General features: G+C 44.4%; 1 protein-coding gene across 1 annotated transcript in view; it reads left to right on the top strand.

The window, feature by feature from the left end:
- LOC126534364 (uncharacterized) overlaps nucleotides 1–26467 on the top strand; it is a 49064-nt gene extending 22597 nt beyond the window's left edge. Inside the window, exons 3-7 of the mRNA XM_050181644.3 lie at nucleotides 7128–7258; nucleotides 14257–14365; nucleotides 18516–18692; nucleotides 23782–23892; nucleotides 26208–26467. Coding sequence (XP_050037601.1) covers nucleotides 7128–7258; nucleotides 14257–14365; nucleotides 18516–18692; nucleotides 23782–23892; nucleotides 26208–26375 — 696 coding nt within the window. The 3' untranslated portion in view covers nucleotides 26376–26467. The remainder of the gene's footprint in view (nucleotides 1–7127; nucleotides 7259–14256; nucleotides 14366–18515; nucleotides 18693–23781; nucleotides 23893–26207) is intronic.
- Nucleotides 26468–27587: the final 1120 nt, after the last annotated feature.

Raw genomic sequence — 27587 nt, 5'->3', positions numbered from 1 at the left:
ATTCTAGTTGTCAATGTTCATGAAAACATTAACTGTGTAAAATCATTAAAAAGTTGGAAAAGAATGCAGACTTGGGGTTCACATTTACTTCCCCTTACAAAGGCAAACCTAAGATTCTTTGGTGTTGGCAACGGTATTTTCATGTGGACTTACCTGATGTTGCGGTGAAGCACATGTTATGTATACAAAAGAAGAAAAAACATTCATATATAAGGCAATCAAAATCATTGGAAACAAGTATGGAACTCGTACATTGTTAGCTCGGCCTCCAAGATTTTCTTTCCGCCAAGATTTACCACCCGTCATCCTCATCTACAATGTTATACACAATATACATATTCTTTTAGATTTGTGGTACCGAAAGTGTAGAAATCACCTTTCTCATGTAGCAGAATTCGTTGAGCTGATTTTTTTAAAGTATGAGTTGGTTTCTACGGGAAATCAATATCACACTCTTTCGACTGTAAATTCTTTGTTAGTTATCGTTTAAATTACTTGGTTTACGGCACATATAACAGTTGATAAACTTTATCCGGTTAGTTACCAAAGTATGTGCCCTAGAATAAATGTAGGAGTTGATAACATTTTAGATGTATGTGTTCCTTAAGGGCGGGTTGAAAGGCACTGACGTTCTATATAATATGCTATTACGATACCAATTATAGCGATACGTCAAGCAACCTTTCTCCGTCGTCTTCTCTGTCACCGTCGCCGTGATGCTCCGCTTAAAAACGAAGATCCTGTCACGCGCTGTATGCTATGGGTCTTTTACGAAGGGTTCACCCAGTACCGTGGAGGCAGCTTGGGCCTGGCGGTCTAGAACTTGACCATCAAGGAGGGACCCAGGCAGACACGCGAGATAATCCACGTAACGAGTAACAAAGAACGTTTACTTGCATGGTTACGGTGCGGTCAGCTGTGCAAGCTTTCCTGACGGAGAGCGACACACACTGTAGCTCGCTCAAGTCTGCTGAAGGCTGAATACCCGGGTTGCCAGCTCCAAAAGTGAAAAGTAGCAAGAAAATCGCAAAGAGTGGTCAGAAAAGTAGCCAGTTCATGGCAGGTGCATAATAAGTAGCCAAAATGACTCCAGGCTTCTACCATGGCCAATCACTCAAGAAGAAAATGTTACTGTAGCCGATTATGAAATGCTCCTTTTGTAGCTGTTCAATGCCATTCCACGCACTTAAAACGTGTCTTTATAAGTAAAGTTAGAACTAGTCGCTCCGTATTCTTATTCGGGAATCGTTATCCCTGTATGTATGATTAAGCAAACGAAAGTAGTTGTCACTGAAGTCTAGTACCAGCGAATACGTCGTGCGCACAATTCTCGATCTGTTGTAATTCGACAATGTATACCTGTGCCATATCTCAAGTTTTCAAGGGCATATCATCTTGTCACATGGTAGTGACATATACAGAACACAGTAGCAATACTGGGAAATAAGAAACTAACTTGTATTGGGCGAACCTGTGCCCACAAAAACAGGCTGCACTTAAAGAACGGCGAACACGGCGAACACAGTCGGCGATCGTCAAAATCTGATCAGCAGGTCAAGCGCGTCGGCTTTTATACATCAGTCGTCGAATGTCCCAGGGTAATCGCTGGGACCCGCGTGGCTTCCACAAAAGACTACATCATTCGCGTCGCGCATACATGCAATCAGATTACACAAGGTTCGGCGGCAACAGACAGCGGATAAAAGCATCGATAACATTCTAGAAACTTCCGATACATGTAGGCGCGTCCTGCGCTGAGCGATAACATTTGTTATACGGTAAAATCGCTCACCTGTAAAAGATAAACGAGTTCACATGTCAATATACTAGCCAAGATTTCTAATCCTTTTAGAAGAGTGTTTTAACACAAGTTCTTATGGCCCTATTTTTATCGTGTTCTCAGATGCCTTTGCTCAAATTCATGGTCGAACCATAATGAAGTTTTGTTTCCAACGTATAACTTTTTGAGCAATCGACTATAAAAAGAAACTTTCCATGGAATGATCCAGAAGGTGTTCCTGTTGAATGGATTTTGTCGGTTGCAAGGGGGAGGTCCCGCCCTCCCTTGCAAATACACATGTTGAAGATGGTTGTTGCATATGGCGTTCATAAGAGGCATAGTACAGCGAATTATACCGTTTCTTTGTAATATTTTCTTTGGTTTGTCAATACTTCCTACAGGAAAATGTTTTTGTTAGAAGTAGTCAGAAATTAGCCACATAGCCAACCCGAAAATTTTCCCGCCACGAGCCCTCAAAAGTAGTCAATGTGGCTCAGAGTTGCCAAACCTGGCCACCCCTCGCCAAGGGACTGTCGTTTGGCGGGGGCGTCCTTTATCTATTCTCAAATGGCCTCGCTCAAGAAAAGGAGACAGCGAACGCTTTCCACGCTTGCGGCCGCCCCTCGGTACACGGAAGTCAGTACAACGGATTCTCTAGCCACCGCTGGCCCAGCAGAGGGAAAGGCACTGACGCACCCACACAGACACCGCCGACTTCTTTCTTGCGGAGTTGGAGAGGAAACTAATGCAGAAACGAAGCCTAATCGTACATCTCGCTGAAAGGAGATAGCACTGGCAGGCTACGCAGACATCAGGGAGTTGCGCGCGTCGTGAGGAAGGAGGCTAGAATGGCCGCACCATGGCTGCATTTTCGCCGTTGCATTCTCCTAGGCGGTTGTCAATGGTAGCGGGCGGCTCGGCGTATTTGAAATGTCCGGGCTTTCGGTGTGGCATTGGCGGCGCCAGGCAATTTGTTCACCACACAGGCGATTCATATAAGACAGCCCCGCCGGGGGAGGCAGATACCGATGGGCTCGGGAATGCATCCGGAGGGATTGCACCGGTGACCGTAGCAGCAGGCAGTTAGCGAATCTCTTACGATAGGTGCTTCATTCCGCGTCGAGAACACTCCTGAATGCCTTGCATTTGGTAAGGTCGAGCTGCAGTCTTAGGTTCACGGCAGGTGTCAGTAGGAACTACACCGAAAACGCAACCACTCAGCCGGCAAGCACAAGGCATTCTCACTAAGCTTCACCAGGCGTATGTCCCCATTTCAATACCGCGCTAAACTAGCAAAATAACGCAGCAGCACTAAAATCTCACCCATGAAACAAAATAAAAGCCATAGTTCGGAACCTCTGTCAGGAAGAAAAACTACACAAAGTTTATACTCATGTAGGTTTATTTGTGCGTTAAGGGCTTTGACTTGAGCCATCGGTTATACAAGTTTGGGGAGAGCACTATCGCAATATTCTAAAATGCTTCTAGCTGTATGAATATTTGTATTTTCCTACCCCTCATGCCGCATGTCTGATGCGGCCCAACTAACTTCCGTATAACTCCCTGCAGCCTTGCTGCAAGAACACTCATGAAAACCTTGTAGTCAACATTTGTCAACGTAATTGCCCTGCATCCCGTTACCTTACGTAATAGATTTCTATCTTTGCCTTTTCGGATTAGTACAGTGTGCGCACGATTGACCTCTGAAAGACCCCTGCTCGATTGCCTCTGAAAATACTTCATGCAATGCTGCTGCCATGTCCGTCTTGAACGCCTTGTAAAATGTCGCGGAAATCCCATCCAAACCAGGAGATTTGCCCGAGCTTAGTTCCTCAATAGCCCTCTCAATCAATTCCATACCAATATTCATTTCTCATAAATTCGTGTCCTCTATGCCTAGCGTTGCCATTTCTGCCAAAAAGACATCCTCGTAGCCCGGCACCTTTGGCTCACGACAACCAAAGAACTCTGTATAATAACTTTCAAATGCCGTCATGATAACTTTTTGTTCTCTGAATATCTTACAAGTACATTCTATTTCCAATATTTCGTTTCCTCGAGCGTATGCCTTTTCATCTGACAAAGATCGCTTTGTTGGTACTTCCCCCGCGAGATATTTTTCCGCTCGTGCACGTAAATTGCACCTCTGTATTTATCCTCCTCTAAGCTTTCTAGTTTTCTTTTAATGACTTGCAGTTCTTGCATCACCAAACCCGGATTAGCTGTTTCGGTTCGCACCAAGTCTTCGAGCTCCTGCCGCAGTCCCTGTTCATGTTTTTGAGCTTGACATTTCATATGCCCCGCTCTTTCTATTGCGTTCAATTTTACCCTTTGTTTAAATAACTCCCATTTCTCTGCGGCACTGCATAGTGCGTCAATAAAAAACTGCTGTATTTCATTTTTTGTTTTATCTATGAACACGTCATCTTTGATAAGCTTGGCGTTCAATTTCCACCTCTCCCATTCAAGTTTACTTTTTTTGCTTTTAGCCAATCTCGAAGGTCACTAAACAATGATCACTGAAAGAAACAGCATCAACATCGTAGTTCTGACACAAAGGCGCAATCTCCGAACACACATACACTCGATCTAGTCGTGCTTGGCTGGTGCCTTGAAAGTGTGTGAAGTGCTAGCGACTTCCACTTCTTGCGAATTATGCCACATCATTTAAAGAGAATTTGCTCACGCATTCTTTAAGATATGCAACACTTTCATCATTTACACTAGCAGTGGTTGAATGGTGTTCCTGAGTAAGGACACAATTGTAGTCACCCAACACAATCAAACACCTCTCACAACCAAAATACATACTCAATTCGCGAACGAACAAATTTCTTTCATGCGGCTTTGTAGGTGTTACACACAAATAAATCTAAATTTCGCCTCCCCGTAAGAAAGATCGCACAAAGCAAAACGCCCTTGCAAGCAACTTGTAACCGTTTCAACGACAATGCCAACAGAATATTTAACAAGCATACACCCGGCTGATATTCCCACCGCATGGTTCACGAATACATTGAACCTTAGAGAAAATTTGTCTACCAAGGCTTCGGTCGCCTCCTCTCTGCTAACCTTAGTCTCCTGGACCGTAAGCAGATCCAGGTCTCTTTCTTGCATTATGAGTTTGACCTGATATTGCTTGCGACTAGTCCCTAGACCCCGTACATTGAGCGTACCGACGCGTAATGGTGCATGTATACTAATCATGGCGATTGTAAGCGCGAACCACCAGTACAACGCTTACCGTGGCTCTACACTGCAGTGGGAATAGCGGGGTATTACTTATCGCGTCCCTGACCCCGAACTGGCGACGATGACGCCGACCGGACTTCGGGGACATAATAACGCGACAGCGTTATTATGTCCCCGGTATTATGTCATTTTGTAACTTGCAATAATGTCATTTTGTAAGATGTTCATTGCAAAAATGAGAATATTTCTCAGACAATTTAAGTTTTCACGCTAATAAATACTACTTCAACTACTCTAGGTCAAAGTTTAGATTCGTTATGTGTGCACTGGCGCTTTTCTAGAACTTCTGGTAACTCAGACATAAAATACCTGCTATATCATAAGCAAACCTGGTACATTTGGTTCTGTGCAAACTTAAATAGCTCCATGAGTTAGCTAGCTCGACGACCCAAACTCATTTTTTTTTCAATTCAATTTTGTTGATAAGTAATTTAGTACAAAAAGAGTTCTATACCGGAAAGAGTCCCAAAGTGAAAACTTCAGGATATACAGTTTGGGTATATTGTTCTATAGATATATGCTTGGGTATAATAGTCTCTACATTACTACACAGAAAAAGCGCAAATTATGATTTCGGAAAATTATGTCGACAGCATTAGTCCGTTGACAGTGTTCCTACGGAAATTTCTCCTCCTGAACACTAAACGGCAGTCATCTTCTTGTTTTTATCTAGTAGCCTTGTATCATCGTGTTCTGAAATGATGTCTGTTACTATTGACTGTTTTTATTGTTTTATTTTTGCAGTAGCCGTCATTGTTGGCTTATGAATGTGTAACGCGCTGTTGCTTAAAAACTTTGATACAACATCATACAACCCGCCCCCCGCCCCCTGCAATCCTCTCAAAACGATTGCGGGTTATTGTAATAAATTGAAATAAATAAATCCATCATGCAGCGAAGAGGAGCAAATAAGGCACTGGACAGTAGCCGACGCTCTTGGGTTACGAGCGTGTGCAAAGGTTTCAAAAGACATGGAAGACTGTCGGTGAGAGTGGTGCGCCTAATAGCTCCTGTAACGCTTTTAAAAAGAACGGGCCTTGCAATGCTGTTCTTGCATGATGTGCATATCTCGGGTGTAAGTTTCAAAGTTGTCATACGTATATGTTACGTTCTTCAGGCTATAACATGCCGGCATTGTTTCGTCAGCGATTACTGCCTACTCGTACGACAGTTCGGTGTGCCGGGCTACTGCCCAATGTACCAAGATATGCAGACAGGAGAGCACCAGAAGCTGAGGCGGTATGAAGTCTCCGAAGTTTTCATCTTACCAGTTACTGCGATTGGATTCGCCCAGCTAGTGACTCGGCCCTCCTCAACGCTGTGCAGCAGTCGCTGGTAGCTTTTTCAAATGAAGCCTTACTAGTTCCTCGCTTTTAACTAAACGTCACCCTTCTTACCCAATAGACAATCTTTGAAGCATGGCGTTTATAACGTGTTTTCCGCTCCACAACCGCTACCGGCACATGGAATCAGCGAAAACTTGGCCTTGGGGTTTCGCTTCTGTCCTCCAAAAAGAGCCGTCATTGGGGAGTGAATTTGGACAAGACCTGTTAAGCCGAAGTGCCATCTACACAATAAAGCTTTAACTATATCTCGCGTGGATAGTAGTAACGAAATTGAACATATCGGTAGTGTACGATAGTGTGCAGCTTTATATAAACACTGTAGAAAAATAAGTGTAGCTCGGATATCGTGAGCGGTGGTTCAAAACAGACAACTTTGCTGAAATTCAATGAAGAGGGAGGTAAACGTGAGCAAGAATCAATCAGTTGTGGCAGAAAAATAAATGAAATGGTGGAAATAACTTTCTGCAACTTAAGTTATAAAAAAATTCTAAAAGGACGGCTTTTGCTCTGTGCGACAATGTATAAGGTGCAGAGCCAAAGCTTGTGCATTCTTGTGTGGGTGGAACCAACAGTAAAATTAGTTTTTAAGTTGTCCCGTGGAACTGTACTCCTCGCGATTCGTGTCGAACTACCGCCGTTCCTCTTCGCAATAGGTGAACGCGGATAAGCTGAGAAAATGGGGCTACAGAACGTCATGAGCTCCATATCCTTCAACTGACTTACTTCATCATGCCTTTTCATTAACGCAGGACCTCAACAATATGCTAAAGGAGGTCGAAGTGACCGACTGCGCCCTCTTTCTTGGCCTAACCACAGAGGAACACATGTTCAAGGACGACATAGTTACAGCTGCATTCAAGTCAGTCATCAAAAGTGTTAAGTACGTATACAATTCAGAACCTTCAAAACCTACGGAACCATGCAGGTCGGCGATTCTTGCGGCACCTACCTGAAGCAATCTGTCGGGGCAGTTTATGCTCATGCTCGCGGCTCTAAAAGGCATCTACTCGAACTGCATAAAAAGTACACCAACGCCAACAATTGCAGATCAGAACATTTGCAAAATTTATGAAAGCATAAAAAATTGACGTGAATTCGACAAAGAAAAAAAATCTATAATTGACGAAGAATATAATCGGCGTTTCAAAGCCATAATTTCTTAACACCGGTTGTAATTGAGTATTTTCCTTCATTGGATATATCTGGTGCATGAGCTTACTCAGTATTTATGGTGCAGCATGGAGGGACAGCACTGCTATATATGTTCATGGCTTCTCTCAGGCTTTCTCTACTTCTTATGTTTTCTCATTGGTAATGTGATACTGTAGTGCTTCGTCTTGTACTGGCCAGGAAAGTGACCAAACGCACATACTGAACCAGTATCTTTCACAAGACATCACCGAGGTACTCAATAGAACGTCGTGATATACTGTTGGATTCACCAGGTTTTATAGACTGGTGGATTCACCAGGTTTGTTTAATAGTATTCAGCTTGGTTTATTTATTTCTAGTGTTCTGAGTGGGTGATCTTAATGTTATGAGCATTTTTAATAAGCAGTGTGCATTACTATAGAATTTTCTAACTCCCAAAAAGTGATCGATATAGGCCGCAGCGCGTTGAGTAGCAGTAATCCACAGTCGTCGTAGAATTAGCGCTTACGAGCTATACATTAAAAGTGACATTACATGTGGTGATGCAGATGAGCCAAAAATAAGGCATTTTGTTTCCAAGAAACTGTATTCAGAATGCGTTTATTTATTTTGCGTTTTAACATCGTGTGAAACATTACGAGTAATCGGATACTGTACCCATGTGCACAATTCATAACACCACAGTAATTTCCTAGGTTTTCTAAACCCACGCAATGGCGGCTAAAAATGCAGACCACATGTGAAAACCGTGTACGCTATGTGAAATCTGTACCATAGTTTTTTAGCCTCCGTAGGCCCAAACATCGAGCAATGATGCTGATCCCCCGCTTTTTTTATTGAGTTAACCAATTCTATTTCTGGTGTTTGCACGTAACGTTTCTTGTTCCGAGAAAGAATTTGCAAACAATGAAATTGTCCGTGTTCACGCGGGAACGGCTTGGCAAAAGTTATGTGTGGCGCTCTATGACCGTAGAGGCGGCCAATGAAAGCCATAGTCTATCACAGGAACTACTGACGGAACAGAACTCGATCAGTACAAAGAACTCCTCCCATGAACACGTAGCACTCTCCAGGCATTCACCGCGATGTGCCTAACAGCGTCGTTCGTATAACCTCTTCCTTATACAAGATCAAGCAGTCAGGCCTTCTAATAAAGGCTTTTATTAATTGCGGATATCACTTAAAATGTACGATTGTAAAACAAAGCTGCGGGTTTTAAGGATTCTGTTGACTGTTAACTCATTACCTTGAAAACAGCGGGTTCTTACAGCAGAGACCAATGCTTTATGAGAATTGCGCCCAAAATGATATGGTGCGCGCCCAGCAAGGATATCAGAAAAGAACAGCATATAGTCTCTGTGGGCGACGTGCAATACTGTCAGCTGTGCTCTTCTAAATAAGTACACAACGCAGCCATTGTCAATGTGCTTGGCGCTAAAAAGCCCACACAAATTGTCACGCTCCCACTCTGCGGGACAGCCCAGTGGTTATTGTGTGTGTCTCCCAAATGCAAAGTGCAGCAGGGGCGTCCTCGTTATCCCCACTTGCGGTGGTGGGCATATTTTTGGTTTTAGGATGAGTTGGGGCCTTGCATCATATATTTTTTTCACGCACGTACAAGACATACCGGATTTAGACCATCAAAATTTGCGGAGCAAGGTATAATGCTGGAGCCCTACGTCCCTACGAGAAACTTTCTCGTCGTCAGCCCAGCAAATGCTCTGCTTTACAGCATTTCTGTGCGCCTTATCAAACCGTGGGCTACGGCAGCATTCCTTTTTTCGAACACTGGTGATCACTTCAACTTCAACTTTCCTTCTTCCTCTACGCCTCTGTTTTATTTGCATATCATTGTATTCTCGGTGCCTGACCATATGGCATCGAGGGTAATGTGCTAGCAGATCAAAAGGCTACATCAATTACATTGCAAGCTACTCCTACCGCTGCTGTCTCTGCTACAAACCTGAAACCTTTTTTACGAAAGAAACATTGAAGTCGCTGGATACGCTTGTGAGACGCTGAAAAAATAGGTTTCACTTAATTAGGCCACATTTAGGTTTCTGATACTCCACTACGAAAACATGACGAACTGATGTCCTATTCTTTCGTCTCATCGAAAGAACAGGACTATATGACACACATATGGCACCCAGAGTTGCTGACTGGTGAAAAACCACCAACATCTAGTAGATTCAGTTAGAGGCTAACCGTCCTCCAGGTTTTGTGGAGTGTTCGGAAGCCGAAAGAGAGAGAAATGTTTTCTTCTAACTTGCCGCCATCATGTCCCTCTCAGGCCCATTATGTTTCTTGGTGAAGATCCGTTTTTTTTCATACGAAGGCAGTCCTAGGTTTCTTGAACGATGTTGTCCTCTGTGTTATAAGCTCAAAAAATTCGTAGCGTATCCTCCGCTCAGAGGGTGCCGCTGTGACATTGCTTATGCATACCACAAGCCTCCAGGCCCTTGTGTTTCAAGGGCTCTGGCAGTGGTGCTTCTAGCCAACTTTTGCATGTGACATATTTTTTGTATCCTATCGTTCTTTCGTAATGAATTTTCTTGTTCATAGTACACGTCATTACTTTTTTGCGATAAGCATATTACAAGTAGATTTTACGCAGTTTTAAGCGAATATGTTTAGGCCCCTATGCAGCCATGTCACATATACTACTCAGAATTTATCCTTACACTGCGAACTCACTAACACTGGCATAACGCTCTATGGCCATACCTGGCGCTTGCGCCACTAAAGAAGATATTCATTCATTTAATTCTGTTTGTTTGCTACAGAGAAAAATTCCTTTATTTGATAGTACGCGTTTTTGACCTCCGTGTATATGAGCGCTTACAGGCTTTAGGATAACTACTGGACCCACATTGAGCATTTTTACTATATGAAAAATATTGCGTCCATTTTAGGTACTGCGCGTGGCATCTGCAAGGTCTTATATCTGTGGGTATGTTGAAAAACAGTGTTTCACTTCCAATAGCCACGTGCCACTTGTGCGTCACAGCCTAGGGTGGATTGTTCGCCGATTAAGAGGGAATGCTGTCTGAGTGTCTGTCTGTCTGAGCATTATAATCTACAAAGCATTAGTTCCATAATTCCTGCTTAGTGCATGTACTGTGTAGGGCTCTCGTTCAGAGTATACTGTCACATTGTACGGACTATGAAGAACGAAACACTGCAAAAACTTCTCGATGGAAATTTAGCTTTCCATCGGCCAGACTTGCGCCCCGGGAAGGCAAGCAATAGTGGAGTAATGATAATAATGGCGGACGGAGTCGACAGTCTTTGATTCTGAGCAGACCGGTGAGGGTCGTCCGCTTCCTATTTAGTATCACAGCACATTCTGAAGTAATCGCTATTGATCGCGTAAATATGACAACGATATTCGGCGTGACGTGCCCAATCTGATTGGACAATGGAACCCCTTTTGCTATAGAATGGCTTAATTATTCAAGCACACACTTTGCTTGCTTAGTGCCTTTGGTGTTGCGGTGCTAAGCACGGGGTCGCATGATCAAATCCCGCCACATGCAGCCGTATTTCGATACCGGCAAAATGCAAAAATACCCGTATACTTAGATTTAGGTGGACGTTAATGAACCACAGGTGGTCAAAAGTATTCAGTAGGCCCTCACTACGGCGTGCCTCATAATGAGATCGTGGTTCTGGCACATCATATGTCATACTTAAAAAAATCGCGCCCCTTCTAGTCTGTGAAGATGGTCGAACAGCTAGTTTCACCGAGTGTTACACCATGCAAGTCAAACTTCGCAAGCAATCTTTATTGTAAATCTTATGTTTCACCTTTCTTTCACCTCATTTTCCCTTTTGTGGTAGGCAGCTTCTTTCTCAGGAGTGCGCACTATTCGTGGTCCGTATATTGGGCGCAAGGCCCACCACTGGAGATACGGGCGCTGTAATCGTTTTCAGGATCGGTTGGATTGGTTTGACGATTGGCTTCTTTGTGTTTCCTAATAAGGTTACACACACGTTTGGCTGCGACGGAGAGAATGGCGTCTGTGACGGTATACCCGCAGTTCGCTGTTGTCTCTTGCCTTCTATGTCTTGAGTTTGCTCGGTTGCGTGGTTAGCAGCATCCGCCCGGAATCGCCGCTTGCGATTCTTCAAAATAAGATTCCTTCAAAATTAATTCTGTCGGTCACGTAAGACAATGAATGGCTCATGCCCCCCCTCAGCAATGGCTCATACCTCCGTAAGCGCGGGCTCCCAAGAACGACGACAGAAAAGTGAAATTCTACGCTGGAACGACGAGCGGCAACGCAGCTAGCTTTGCAACACGGCGACGGCAACCGCGGGAACAGTGGCACGGGCGCGTTCGCGCGGTAGCGCCGAGCAAGCTGTGGCAGAAGACGACGACGCTCGAGCCATTGCTGGTGATGGTAATTTTAGCAAACACCGACAGCGACGGCACAGGGTCCACATTAAGAGCGTCGCTGTAAAAAGTATTCGAGCAACTTCGGCACGGTAGACACGTTGTGCATCGAACGGCAACTTCATAACGGTGTTAAGACGATGAAAGCCGGTCACTGGCAGCAAGCAAAGCCACGCAAGTCCGCGCCTCTGTCTTAAAAGCTCGTCGTGATGCTCCAAGCAAAACATGAAACAGAAACGTAAGCATAAAGTAAATAAGCAGTGTCATCGACGCCCTGTGTCATCGAAGTATTTAGCGTCGGTTGTCGATCCTTTACTTGTTCCTAATGAGCAGGCAGACGAGGTGACCAGCTTCGTTTGCATGCTAGACTAATGCATTAACGTACTTGTACGTCGAGATTGAGTTTGCCGCTAACATTCGGCAATATATCATTAAAGGTCTTAATGGCGTTTTCTTTTGGTAATTATCTTTATTGGCGTCATGTAGGCCGTTTCTTGCACAACAGCGGGGCAGGCAAAGGCTAGCTGCCATGCAAAGAACTGCGTTCTAGGAATTCTGATAGGCGTTGCTGCATGTTCCTAGCATGTCGGGGAGGGTTTTGTGCAGGTACTCCGTAAAACCATTCGACGGCAGGTGGTGTCCCTGGTGCCTTGCACTGACTTGTATACCTCTGTCACGTCCGATTCTATCCGCTACATTGTAACATGATCTCCTTAAGGGTGATGCGGGGCTGAAAATTAAATTTTAAACTTTTGCATGGACATTTATCATTTTACAGGTTCATGCATCTTGCCTTAAGTAAGCATGCTAAATTTCCTTAATACAGACGAAATAGAAAATAATTTATGGCTGTCATACGGGCCAATACACATGTCACTTGAAGAAAACTATGATTTCAGAAGTATGGAAGACACGAATTAGTTTTGCTAGATACATTATTGGATGGTTATAATGCTGGGCCAGGTCAGCCGTGGCTGTTTCACTACATGTCTCTAACAATATGAGTACCTTGAGGCGAAGTAAGTTTTTTTGTTTGTCAAATTATGCCATATATGCAATTATTTTTGGTGTCAATAAAATATTTAAAAATCCAGAAAGTACCTAATCTTGTTCCTGACAAACCTTGAACTCAAAAACTGCTTGCGAAGGCAGGTTCTGGTGCGGTGCCAGCATTGCGGCGCCAAAGCCGCCGCGAAGACAACGCGGCACAACAGACAGGAAATATTAATGCTCTATCTATTTCATTGCACTGCATTGAGGAAAAAATGTCATTACATTCTCATCGAACAGTCAAAGTGCTGATTCGCTTTGGATTTTGTTAGAGTAACTGTAAGAAAAACACACAGTAAAACACACAGAAATGACAATACTAGTGTCTCCTCTACATACGGCTGGAAGACACGAAGATGCAGATTTCCGGAATTATTTTAACCCATCTTGAAATATTGTGGGATATCACATATCGATATCGAACCGATTTATTGGATGAATTATGTGATGCGGATGTTCAACTAAATGGGATATACGTTTCGCACCGTTTCTGATAGGCCGGCTGTATTTTGTTCACTGCTTTTTTTACGAACAAGTAATGGTGTTGGAAGGATTTAGATCAAGGGTGCATTTGCGTTGTCAAGTAAGCGAAGTGAGCTATGAGTTTTTGTGTGTCACGAATAAACACCTGATCTAATGTCTGCTCCAAAGCGATTTGTGGTGCTTGTGTGAGATATGCAATTTTAATCGGGTATTGCAAGCATGCTTCGCAAACATGGGCAGACATGCAGTAGCTGCTTTGGTTGGCCAGCGATTTCCCTTTGTATATGCATGCAATCACCTGACTTGATTTGGTTTGTCTTTGCACTTCTATTTGGCTGCTAAAAAGAATCCGTCATAGCACGTCTATTAGGATTATTACCATGCCGCCAGTTATTTTCAATCACAGTGGACTATACTCGATCAAAGATTTAGCTCAGCTGGCGCCGTAAACTTTCCGAACTACTGATTGCTCATGGACTTGGAAGCCAGAACCATCCAATTCAAACTGAATACTGTAATTCCTCGCGCCAGTATCACGCTCTAATGTTTATGTAATGTTTGTCAATGGATCTCTGGCTCCGTGATTCGTATTGACAATGCCGTCTAATATTCACAGATTACAACTCAGGAATACAGAAGTGAAATAAAATTACAATATTGATGGAGGTATCAGTCGCATATTAATGAAAATTTGTTCAGATTTTTTTGCATAAGCTATTTTTTATATACACTGCACTGCTCCAACATGTATACTTGCTTCCTAAACGCTTTTGGTGAAAAACATTCTCACGCAGAGTGCACCTCTTGATCATCGAGAACAACCAACTGAAACACGACGACTGCCTGGGTAGCCCGATCACAATGTGGACCAATGAAAGTACCATCGCCTTTGACGAAGCGCAGGTGAGCGCCTGCAGCTACTTCCACTTGCCGCGTGTTTGGCTTTTTCAGTAGATTCCGTTACACTTCGCTTCGCACTGTTTGTGGGCTCGGATAAGCAGTCGGAAATATTCCTGGAATAGATAATACAGCCGCTGTAAAAGTGTGTGTGGGGGGGGGGGGGGGGGGGTGCCATATGACTCAACGCTTCATGACGCCTACGCATTGCCGCCACATCAGGGTGCTGAGTGAGGTCATTCCTTGCTGGGGGAAATGGTGTCCCTACACTTTTATTACCTTTATCTTGTAACTTCTACACTTCAACTAAAAGGTACAAATAGCTTCCCCAATGTTGTTCTTGCCTTCATTATCTGTTGACTGCGTCTTCAAACAGCAACTTAATACGCTTACTTTGGTATTTTGTGACTGTCTACTGGAGATGGTTGAGTACTAGCCTGGGAAGGATGGTAGACGACAGGCCGAAAAATAAATACTGAATGACAAGCAATACATATTGCCTAATTTCTCAGTTCCTAAATGCATGTCGTTTATTATTATAATAATTGCCACTGCAACTAATTGCTTAGTTCAGCTGAAGCATTTTGACGCTTCGAAATCACTCATTTATTTTTAAGGCGAACAACTTCAGTTCCTGCTCCACATGATCAGCAAGTCAGTAGTGCTTCTTGCTCCACATTAAACAGCTGCAATTGGAAACTTTCCGTAGCCCGTCGACAAGAAGGCAATGCGCAGGTTTCTTTGCCTGTGTACCTACTACTGGCACTTTGTCAGGAACTTTGCCGCATCTCCTCGCCTGCTACTCTCCTCACGAAATCTTACGTAAAGCTAAGTGGGAAACACCGCCAGTCACGGCATTTGGGGAATTAAACCGAGGCCTGCCGTCAGCACAAATACTCGCCCACTTCGACGAAGACACTAATACCGAAATCCACACCGACGCAAGCAGCGTATGCCTTGACGTTGTCCTAGTGCAGAGGAAACAAGGAGTTGAAAGGAGTCATATCTTACGCTATCTAGTCGCTGTGGAAAGAAGAATCCCATTTTTAACCACAGAAGTTCTGTCATAATTTGGGCTGCCACGCAATTTCGCGTCTACATATTGGCATGCCGTTCAAAGTCGTAAGCGGGCATCAAGCATCAAGTTGGCTAGCCAATTTAAAGGACCATTCAGGACACCTAGCATGACGGAGCCCCCGACTGCAAGAATTCGGAATCGTGGTGACATGCATGTCTACACGAAGGCACTCTGACGCCGGCTGCCTCTCCTGCCCAGCGATTTACCCGCCGCCGCAAGATGACCAGCACGGCGACACTTTCCTAGGAACAAGTAGGGCATACGACTTCTCCGAACAGCAGCGAGCAGACCCGAAGCTTCTTTAAGAAGCCTTGTACAGTTGTAGACAAAGGGAAGACCGACTTTGTCTCATGAGTATTTCTGCGTAGATTTTCTTCACCTTTATTGCAAGACAACGTCCACGTAAAGAAAAACTAATCGCCAGTCCGCACCAACTACCTTGTGACTGTGCCTGCAACGCTGCTGCCAGAGGTTCCACACGCACTTCATGATGACCCGATGGCAGGGCATCTTCCGCTTTCCCGAACGATCGCGACGATTCAGGAGAAATATTATTCGCCACGCTTGAACGTCGACGTCACCCAATACGTCGATACTTCCCGAGACAGCCAGCGGCTGCAAGACACCACCAAGAAGACCAGCAGGATTGCTACAGCTTATCTAGCCTCCTTGCCGACCGTTTCAGCAGATCAGGATGTACATTTAGAAGCCCTTTTCGACGTCAGAATTTGAAAACAAATGAATTGAGCGAGCAACAACCTTATTAATCATAGGGGTGAGGCGTAAGGGAGCCTAAGCTACGAAGGCTGCCAGGCTGTGCTTGTCGATCACGTTCTCAGCTCGTGCCAGTACCCGTGTCTGGAAACAAGTGGATCATCGTGGCCACCGACTACCTTACCTGCTACGCCGACACGAAAGCCCTGCCGTAAGGTACTGTGGCGGAAGTGGCACAGTTCTTCCTCTAGAACATCCTGCTGCGACGTTGTGTGCCATAAGTCCTCATCACCAACACAAGAACTGCTTTTACCGCTGAGCTTAGTCAAGCCATCCTCCAATATAGGCCCACAAGTCACCGGATGACAACCTCCTTCCACTCGCTGACAAATGGCCTAACAGAACGCCTCAACGACACGCTCCTTGACATGATAGCCAAGTACGTCGACGTTGAAAGCGAGACGTGACCTTCGATGACAACACGGCAGTGCTAAAAACAACGAAGATCGTACCGTTCAAGCTGGTTTAAGGCTGGAAACCGACGACGACTCTCAACGCCATGCTGCCGTACACCACCGACATAGAGAATCTCGACGTCACCATCTGCAGAGCACCCAAGAAGCACAATTCGTCCGAATGCGCATCAAGATCCAGCAAACTACGGAGAGCTGTCACTACAATCTTCAACAACGCTACGTAGAATACCAGCTCGGTGACCGTGTTTGGGTTCGTACTCAAATTTACCGACAAGGACTTAGTGCACACCTTTTGCGACGCTATTCAGGATCCTTAAAAAAATTAACCTATGCAAGTTTACGTGCCAAAACCGCCATCTACTATGATGCACACCGTAGTGTGGACTCCGGAATAACTTGTATTAACGTGGGGTTCTTTAGCGTGCATCTAAATCTAAGTACACGTGTTTTTTCGCATTTCGTTCCCATCGAAATTCGGCCGCCATGGCCGAGATTCAATCCCACGACCTCGTGCTTAGCAGCCCAACACCATAACCGCTGAGGAACCACGGCGGATTGCGGACCCTACAAGACAATATCATGCATTGGTGTACTGGACTATGGGGTCGTGCCAAACGTGATAACGCAATCACAGCGGCGCCGTTCACGAGTTAAGCCGTTATACCGTCGGCACCAAACTCTGGGACCTTGTTTACTTTTTGTTATATTTCGTTTTGTATGTGTGCTTAGTTTTTTGTTCTCGTGTTTGTAGCATCGGCACGATGCTTTTTATGTGGGGGCCATTGGCACGATTTCTTGCTTATCTTTATCAGATGACGGGATTTCACCGGCAAACGAATATTAATGGTTCTGGCTCAGCGCAAGGTGCACCTTTCTACATCGGAAGTTTCTCTAATATTATTCATGGCTCTATCTGTTGCCTCTGTTGTTTCCGGCGCTTGTGTACTGAAATTATGTATGCGACGCGAATGCTGCTGTACATTCTAGAACTTAAGTGAGCATCAGCGATTACAATGGAAGGTTCTTTGGGCCATTTATAAATAGCACACTTGTTTGATCCGCAGATCACATTTCGACAATCACCGACTGTGCTTGCCGCTATCGTTGTTATTTAGAGTGTGGCTTGTTCTCCTTGGCACAGGTTCACCCAATATTGAGAAGGTTTTATATTCACGCTTTTTAAAGTTTTTAGACTACGCTGTCACGGCAATGTGACGATATTCTTGTGCGCGGAGAGACTTTGGGAGCACAAGCCTAGAATTTTTTTACAGCGCAGCTCGTAGGCGCCCATTCTTGCGGCGAGCGCCCGTTCTTCCGGTTGTGAAAAGGTGTGATCTTAATGTAACATCGCATTGTTAATATGACGCTTGCGTACATTTTGAACTATGCTACAATATGTGCAACTATACAAATGTACATCGCTTGAAATAATTAGTCAATGCCCATCGGCTTGCTGATTGTGGTCTCGACAGTGTTTTCAATCGGTGAAATCACCAGTAATTTCACTGGTGCCACATGTGCGTCATTTTTCATACCAATGCACATTTGCGGAAGAACCAAAATCGCTCACCCATAGAATCCGAGGGCGTACGTGTCAAGCACTCCGTGATTGCAGAATGTTACATCGTCGCTCTACTGGGTCTTAAGGTCACATTAGGCGCTATCTCGGCGTTTGATAACACATGTGCACTCCACATTCAACACCACGTCCCAATTCCAGACCCCGTGTAAGATTGCACTGCCTACGGGGGCGGTCCACAAAAACAAGTCAAGCGCCGGATAGTTACATTCAGCAAGAATATTTCACGGTAAATGTGTCCTCCCCGCAGTTATTGGCAGCACAGCGAACCCTACGTCACTATGTGTTGCCTTGCTGCTGGCTTCGCAGGCGACCGCCGTCTGGATGACGCAGTCGGGTATGAGTCCAGCTTTGAGCCACACCGCGGTAGCCTTCTCCTCTTGGATACCGGCCATGCAGTTTATACGGAGCCCCGACACTACCGTGCCGACTATCAACGGCACCAGGCGGTGCTTCGTGTTCAGCCTCAGCCCATACGACAAAATGGTACATCATTTTCAAACACTTATCATTGCCCACAGTGTCGCACACCCTTCGGTTGTAGCTATAGTTCTGCATTTTCTGTGTAAACAGAAAGAAACCGATAAATGTCTGCCGAGATTAATTTGCCCAATTAGGGTTTAACTGAAAAGGGTCGGTTTCTTCAGCCACCGGGTGCACAAATGACTGAATTATGGCTGAATTACTCGAATGTTCCCCCCTATTATCGAGGACGCGTCGAGACGCCAGCGAGCGGTTATTCCGTATCCCTCGTGGAGCCGCCAAGACGGAGGTGGAATAATTTGTGAGAGAATAGCCGAACTCTCTTTTCACAATCTTGGCAAAGTTCTTGACAATCTTAACAATCGGCGGACACGTTTGTGTGGGATATCTACTCTGTGCTCGAGCTACGGCTAGGTGGGATCATGCAGGGGTGGGCCGAGGAGGAGCGAGGATACCTCAGTGAAGTTGCTAACCTGCTGACCGTGTGGAACGAAGAAAAACGGTCCGAAAATTTCAGCCTTGCTGTAAAGTTGTGGCACAAAAGTGTAATGACAGTGTCAAAAGAACGTTTTGCGTAGCATCGGGCATAAGGCTGCACTAACAACATTCTGGTTCTGACGGGCGTATAATTGACAAAAACGTGAAGCCTGAAGTGCCCCGTCATTTTTCGAACTACGAGAGCGACCTCAAGCTTGCTGATGGTGGCACTGACTCGATACAAGACCTGCAGCAAGAGCTGAGTGAATATCTGCAGTACGCTCTCCTCGAAAATTTCCTATTAGTTGTCTTTCGGCGATTACATCTGATCGATTGGCCAACATAAGCTACTGCGGCCCATCGCCTCCTTGGCTTGCCAATTTCGTTCGAGTGTAAATCTTGAGATGGCCTCCTGTAAAGTCGCTGTGATAACGAGACAAGCGAGGGCGCGTATGGTGAAAACCAGGGCAAAGACTTGCGTGCGTATCACAATCGGAAAGTAATCGCGACTTGATTTTAAGTGAAATGTACGTTACTGTGTGGAGTCAATATCTAAACGGCTTGCTTCCGTGTACGTTTGTGTTTCTTAATTCTTTTTCCAGTTTGGCGAATAAACGTGCCATTTTATGCCTGTCATTATACATACTTTTATTTTGCAAGCCAATACACATATCATACACGACAATACACATATCACGAAAAATAAATCGAAACTTGTTTAGTTGTATACCTAGTTAGCGAAAAAACAGAAAATATGCATTAACTTTGTAACCATGCAGAACTTTGTAACCTTGAGCTAAATGACAAATTTTATGTTACCCGTCATAAAGTGATACGGCGGGTGGTCACACCAAGCACAAATTCTTTAAGAGAAAAGCTGGATACACAATGCCATTGCTTCTCAATAAATATAATAATCTAGGCGTTGATGTCACGCAAATAACGGCCCAACAGCTGAGAGACTTGTATGTGCAGAATTTTTAAATTACTGGGTAAGTGTACATCCTATCGGCTAGTATGTACATAAAGTGCGTATATATGCTTCTGTGTACATATATATATATATATATGTAATGTAATATGCATATATATATATATATGTAATGTTCAGCGGCGTCTTCTTATTCTTATCGTTTCATTTACATTCACCACGAGAACCACACAAGCTACCCGAAGTATTGTTGTTATAGTCAGCAGTGGCTCTGTATGTATATGGGTGTGGGTGTGCATGCGTGTATGCGAGTATGTGGGTTCATATATATATATATATATATATATATATATATATGTTTGCATGTATGTTGTTGCCGAATATTCTGTGGGGGGCTGCGGGCCTCGTCAAGCTGCCTCTACTAGAGCAGCTTTTACTTGCAGCCTCCTCCATCATGTAGATGGAGGTAAAGTTACTCTATTCTATTATAACGAAAAAGAACGAAAACAGAAACGTACACCCAATTAAACGCGATTGCAACCAAAAACACTCAACCCCAGTTATAGCTGCAAGGGCACCAGAAGAATTTAGAACCAGGACAGGATCTTCTAGTGATGCCTTCCGCTCAATTCTATTCCAGTCTTATCAACCGCCATTCAAGGCTGACCAATTCCACTGATAGCGCAGGCGGAGCGTCGCCCGTACCACTGACGAAGCGTAAAAAAGAGCGAGAAGAAATAGCGTCAGAAAAAGCGCCGCTACAGATTACTGCTTTTGCTAGTATGTCCACATCATAGCAATGTCACCACTTATGCATTATCACGTTTAGAATATATGAGCGGAAGAGTATCAAAAGCTAATGACGGTTTCGCTCAGACTTAGGTGGAAGGGCACTGACCTGGGTTTTGTAAAATTCGATCTACAAATTATTGCAAAGAGTCCATCTGGTAAAGAGAGCGTGGCAACTGTGAGGTGTGAAAATATAGACCACGTCCTAGCGCAGGTTGCTGACATATTCAAATTTATTTTGCGCAGTGCTATTCACCCTAAATACAAAAAAAAACTGATAAAACGAGCTGTGTTGCCATTTTATACTCGGCACAACGGAAGTTATATTGTCGTATCAATTAAACGTAGATTAAATAAACGTAAGTGGTACGCAATAATAAAACTACTTGTTTTATTCTGTTTCCATGATTACAGAGCACTGTTAAAATTACGTAAAACCATTGCAACGCTCAGGCACGAGCCTTCTAGTTGTTTGTAAGCATATTCTTGGGGCATATTTATTCAGTTGCACTTTCATTGAGTGAATACTTCTCTTTGGCCACTATTCAGTTATTTTCATGGTTGTCCAGAGTGTTATTGCGGGTTTGCCGCCGAACGACTCATGAATGAACTCACCTATATAAAGAAGTCACTGATATAACGAAACATTTCGTATGTACTAGCCGAAACCCCAACTTCCATATGTATTTTGAGCGTCACTACAGCCAAAAGCATGTAGAAAAAATTCGCCTGTGCAGCAATAAAATTTACACGTTCCAAAGGGTCATTTGTTGTTTCACAACGAACGCTTCTAGGGACCGGCCCCGCCGCTGAAATTCTCATTATCTATAATGGAAAGTGGAAAGAACGGCGTAACAATTTCACGAGCAATGCAAGCCTGCGTTTAATGATGAAATGATAATACCTGGTACTTTTTTATACCGTAGAGAATTTTCAAAAATTGCCTAAGGCAGGCAGCATAATTCTAGTCAGTGAGCTCTCGAAGAAGCGGTCATTAGTACACGACAAATCAAAGTGCATAATCGTGTTATTACCGAAAATATAATAAATAACATTTCAATTAGTTACTTTGCGGGATGTATTGCAATTTACGAATTTCAACCGGAGAGTTCCCTGCGCGTATCTACTTTGAACAAATTTTCAGGGTGACACCAGTTTCTAGCTATTCAATTCCTAAGTGTGCGACGAAATACGCGAGTGTTAGAGCTAATATTGCGTTTGAGTGCATAAAACGGTGGTCAGTTCAAAAAGTAAGTGAAACAATAATGCATTGTTACGTCATGTTTCATGGCGTATATATCGATAAGCATGCGATCCTGATGATTCGGTCTAAGTGAATATGCCTTGCAAGCTTACAAGCTCCAGTTCGTGGATTGAAGTATGTGCCGTAAGATAACTATTTAAAAAGGTAATTAATGATTTCGCGTAATTTGTGGATTATGCATTTTGCTTTCTCGTGCTAGTAATCTCCGCGGCTTCTAGTAATCGAGCCTAAGGTTTAAAATATGCTGTCCTTTACGGTTAATTTTCCAATATTCTGTATAGTCAGAAAGCACCCTGTATTTCGGTAACGTATCTGCCGCCTACACCCTGCAGCTCGCGAAAAAAGCAACTCTACAGCCGTAGAAATCTTCATCATCGAACTGCCAGGAGCGGCCCGTAGAAACCAACACTGGTCAACTCTGTACACTACGAGTGCGATCACATTGACCAATCACGGTGGTGCAGCGAGCCGCGTTGGTTTATCTGATTAGGAGTGATCAACATAACGCAAACTTCATCGAGCACATGCCAGGGCTTTCTCGGTCGGTAGCCGTGCACATACGGTCGACCGAGTCGTGGAAAATAAGAGTAGTCACGCCTTTATCTAAGTATCTCTAGAATTTCCTGACAAATAAGGATTTCTGTACGTTGTACGCGCCCTGCCCACGCTGTTGCAGTGGTACTCAGGTCGACTTTTCTTTTATTCTCAAATTTGTTCAGATCAGAATGGAGGACTTTGACCTTTACAGTGAAGTGAACCGTAAACGAAGTCCTTTTGTCTTTTTTCATGTTATAAAGCTTTTCGTTATACATGCTCTTAACTGTAGCTCTGTCATACACACATGCGCGAGAACATTGTGGCGTCTGAAGGTTTACATAGTTTTGCTCGCGTTTCTCCGTAGCGAGAATGAAAACCAGGTGTAGCATACCTCAGTAGCTCAAGCAGGCTAGAAGACTTTTCCTCGCCATCTCGTTTCAAAGGGTAAGCCAATCAATTATCATCACCATCATGATTATCATCATTATCACCATCGCCTGGGCTGGCGGTTGCCGGGCGCGTTCGCCGGCGACGTTCGCTGCACGTCTCTTGTCCAGATGCGCCGTGTAATCTTGCAACCCTCACCACAGTTCCCTTCAGACCAAGTCGGAGAGTGCGCGCTGTATGCAAGGTCAGATTGCCAATGCTTGAAAGAGTATTTGGCCTCTGTGAAATAAACGAGGGCCGAAGGAAGCGTACATGCGCAGCCGTTGTATTAACGCCATCGCCACAGTGTTGTCGGTTCGTTACTTCGTGCCACCATCATTGCGCCATCGTAGTGAAGCTGTCGCGGTTCCTTTTTTCTTTTTTTTAGTGTCATCTTGGTCAGACAGCCGTCCTCGTCCAACCATCAATATCTCCGTCAATGTCAGTCCTTTGACGCCACACCGTCGTCGTCGCGCTGCCATGCCATCCACCAAAACATGTAAACGATAATCTGGACCGCAAAAATCGTTATCGATGCCAGCAGTGTCGGATGTATTGTTAGTGTGTTCATTTAATTTAGGAGATTTGCAGAAGATATCGGGTTACTTTGATAACATTCTCAGAAGGTTCCTGCTCAATCGTTATTTCATGCTTTTTATCTTACGTAGATGTGCAGCCAACCAAGGAGATATCACAACGTGAGTGATATGTACTTCGCCAAGGACGAATCGATGCAAGGCGTCTACGTCTACGAGGATCCCGAGATCCTCAAGGAGAAGGTGACTACCTGTCGATTGGCGTTTGCAAACTGCTCGCAGCGAACATTATCCCTAGCCGTGAAAGAGTATGGTTACAGTCAGACACTGCCAGCTATTAAGCATTCCCATTGCGGAGCTGGGATCAAGGCATCTTGACCACGCTAACTTTGGTGACTATGGGTCGATATGTTGTGTATCTCATCAAATACTTTTGAACAGATGGAGATGCTTGACTTAGCTTAGGGCAAAAAAAAAAAAAAAGTTCTGCTCTCAGCTACACTGCCGGTGCTACAGGTGCGGGCAATACGGATCCTGGAGAGTGCCGATAGCGGCAATAGCTGCTACGAGTGCCTAATGCCCGCTCAACATCTATGTAACAAATAGGGGTGACCCCCCCGTATTCTCACGTCTTCTAACACGTCGCATTCCCAGTTGCGGAAGTGTTCCTAAATTAGGTTATATTCTTGTACATGTTGTGACAATTAATCAACACGCCTGGTTAGTCTTTATTAGTCTTGTTCACCAGTCGGCTTTTCTTGTTTATTAGGTGGCACTGACATCGTATTGTTTTATTCAAGAATAGCATGTGCGCGAATAATGAGATTGCCCAAATATCAAACGAGAGTGCTCTCTCGCACCTGTAAATAATGACTTTAACACACTCGGAACAAAACACTATGTGGCTTATTGCACATTATGTGTATTGCAAGAGCTATCGCGTCAAGGAAGTGATTCTTTGCGACCTTACTGAAAAATAATAATGGGGCAACGAAATGTACTGTGGTGTCTGGCTCAGACCAGATGCATGACGCTCGACCACGCAAGCGCAGTATGCAACTCTCTTTATTCGTCACAGTAAAGCCACTTATATAGGAAATCATATTGAATGACGATGACAATATGTACACTGAAAGAAACGAAACTGAAACAATAAAGGATACAACATCGCCTCCCGCTTGAAAATACAACATAGTAATTTGCAACAACCAAAATAACACGAACTAAACACTTATTGTTCAGGCAAAGAAAACCCAAATCTTTCGACAGGTCGGCGTACCCTAGTGCTGCGACGCAAAGGTTGCTCCACCGAATCCTCTAAAGGAGCAACCACTTCTTCATTAACTTCAGCCCTTGTTTCCGGTGATCGCAACAGTTCACCCTGTTCAGCGTCTGCGCGGCTTCCAGCCCCAGCGGTACCCGAGTAGTCATGAGGCAATTTCCATGCCCATTGTTCTGTTGTCTGCGATTGATTGCAGGGAACCCGAACTAGTTTAGACGCGTTCCAGCAACGACCGTTGCTCATCAAAAAGCTATTTTTGCCTTTTCTGCCGACAATCTTGAAAGGTCCCATGTAGTTTACCGACGCTTTCCCACCGCCTGCTGGCTTGCGTACACGAACGAAGTCCCCTACACTAAAGGCTGGTCTTTTCGCACCTCGCCTCCTGTCCGTATACTGTTTTGCATACGTCTGCTTCGCCTTAACCCTAGCAGGAACATTTTTATTCGAACTGGCATGGACACCCTCTATTGTCGGCAAACCCACTGTATTTAGTCTTGTCCTTGGCTGGCGCCCGTGAAGCAACTTGGCTGGCGACACACCCGTTGTCGCATGCGGCGTCGACCTATATATGCCGAGATAGTCAACCACAGCAGCCTGGAGGGGCGGTTGTTCCAATCGGGCAACCTGCATGAAATCTTTCAGCACGCGATTAAAGCGTTCAATTGCGCCGTTTCCTTGTGGATAGTACAGAGAAGAACAACGATGCGCAATACCCCTCTCTCTCAAGAATGTTTCAAACATTTGCGATCTAAACTGAGGCCCATTATCTGTGACAATTTCTTCCGGATAGCCTTCTCGGCTGAACACAGTCTGCAAAAAATCGATCACACTCTGTGACGTCACTGTAGATGAAAAGGCAACCTCAGGCCACTTGGAATGATAATCGAACAGCGATATCATGTACCTACAGTTTGAAGGGGCCCAGTCAATCAGTCCCACCCTCGTCGCCAATATGTGGTGTCTGGCTCAGACTAGACGCATGACACTGGACCACGCAAGCGCAGTATGCAACTCTCTTTATTCGTCACAGTAAAGCCACTTATATCGGAAATCATAGTGAATGACGATGACAATATGTACACTGAAAGAAACGAAACTGAAACAATAAAGGATACAACATGTGCGATACAGTTTCTAGTCAAATAACGAACCCTTCTTACACCTTCTTTTATTTTTTATTCACCGGTATCGGCTTTCCTAAATTGATGTCAAGCTTTTTTCTAGACGTAACATACACTGGCCTGTGTTTCAATTTTGTTTCCCGTTTCTCATTCAGGTTATGAAAGTCAGGCGTACCATGAGCGGGACCACTACCAATGTGGGCTGGGCATTTTACGGTCTCGAGTACGAAGCCGATGACGCTGGCCAATGCGGACGCCGCTACGACCGCATTCCTGCAGTTAAGACGGCGCTGCGGTCCTTGCGGGTCCTGCGTACCACCTAATCACGCTGGATTGAAATCACCAGCGCTGACACACATTTTCGCTCAACAAGTTTGAGCATGATATGGCCAAAATTAAATGTGAAACATGCAAACTGCCTTGTCGCGTCGGTTTTTGAGGCAGTTAATATGACAAGAAGGGATTATCGTAAATTGTGTGCAGATGCTGGAAGTAGCTACAAAATAGTTATTTTTTTTTCGCTCAAATTTGTTGGTGTTGTGTGCTCCGAACAAAGTGTGCGAAAAGCACTACGCACAAATGCAGCCTAGGTTAGGTGAGCTTGCACATAACTTCTGAGTCATCAAAATTCTTTTTTTTCTTCCACTAATAATATTGCGAATGATTTGAAGTTTTTCATAAGTACATTGAACAGAAGAAGTTGCTCCGTCATGATAAACTTAAGTTTCTATTACCATGTAAGTAGCGATGTTCTAACTCTTTAGCGAGCTTCAGGCGCATGGCAGGTTATCTTTTGAGAGAAACCACTGAATACTGCGATTAAAAAGATTCCCGTGGACGTCTCAGATTCGGATATAGTACAAACATTGTTACGTAAAAAACACACGAGGTCTGGCCATGCACGGGGCGTGTATTTACGCCGAGATGCAAGGCTCTTAACAAAAACGTGGACAGTACATATGCAGAACGACATCATCCTTCCCGTCGTCTTTGCCCAGTGATGGCTCCTTCCTTTTGCCTTTCGTAGAAGCGTGGCATTGCCTCCGAGGGTTGAAGCGCCATCTCGGCACAGCTATACATGTTTTTTTCAGATTGAGGGTGGTAGGCTTTGAGCTGGAAGCATCAACAAGATGGCCAACCACTGTCATTTGTGTTAGCTAAAATTTAGCTAAAGCCCTGCTCGACGTAATATAGCCAGTATCGTTCACAGGCGCACAAGGCTTGCCACGAAAATGGTAGGAAATGGTATCACGTCGTCAAAGTAACATAAGCAAGTGAACCATTTCAATCTTGAAGCGGCGTGTGCATTAGCGCTTCAAACATTGCTGGCTCATTGCACCGGCCAAAAGCCATGATGATGAATTGTTAAAGGCCGTCAGGCTTGAGGAACACAGTCTTCTCACGATCCATATGTTCTACAGCGATTTTCCTTGTAGCTAGATCGAAGCTCTTGAGACGAAAAGAAAGTGGAACTTTGGAGCCCGTCCAGGATGTCATATATACGATGGAGTACGTGTACCAGCTTTTCTTAGTCA

The sequence above is a fragment of the Dermacentor andersoni genome, chromosome 7, assembly GCF_023375885.2.
Source record: "Dermacentor andersoni chromosome 7, qqDerAnde1_hic_scaffold, whole genome shotgun sequence".
Classification (NCBI taxonomy): Eukaryota; Metazoa; Arthropoda; class Arachnida; order Ixodida; family Ixodidae; genus Dermacentor; species Dermacentor andersoni.
Note: the sequence above shows the minus strand (reverse complement) of the source record. Positions and strands in the feature narration are given on the sequence as shown.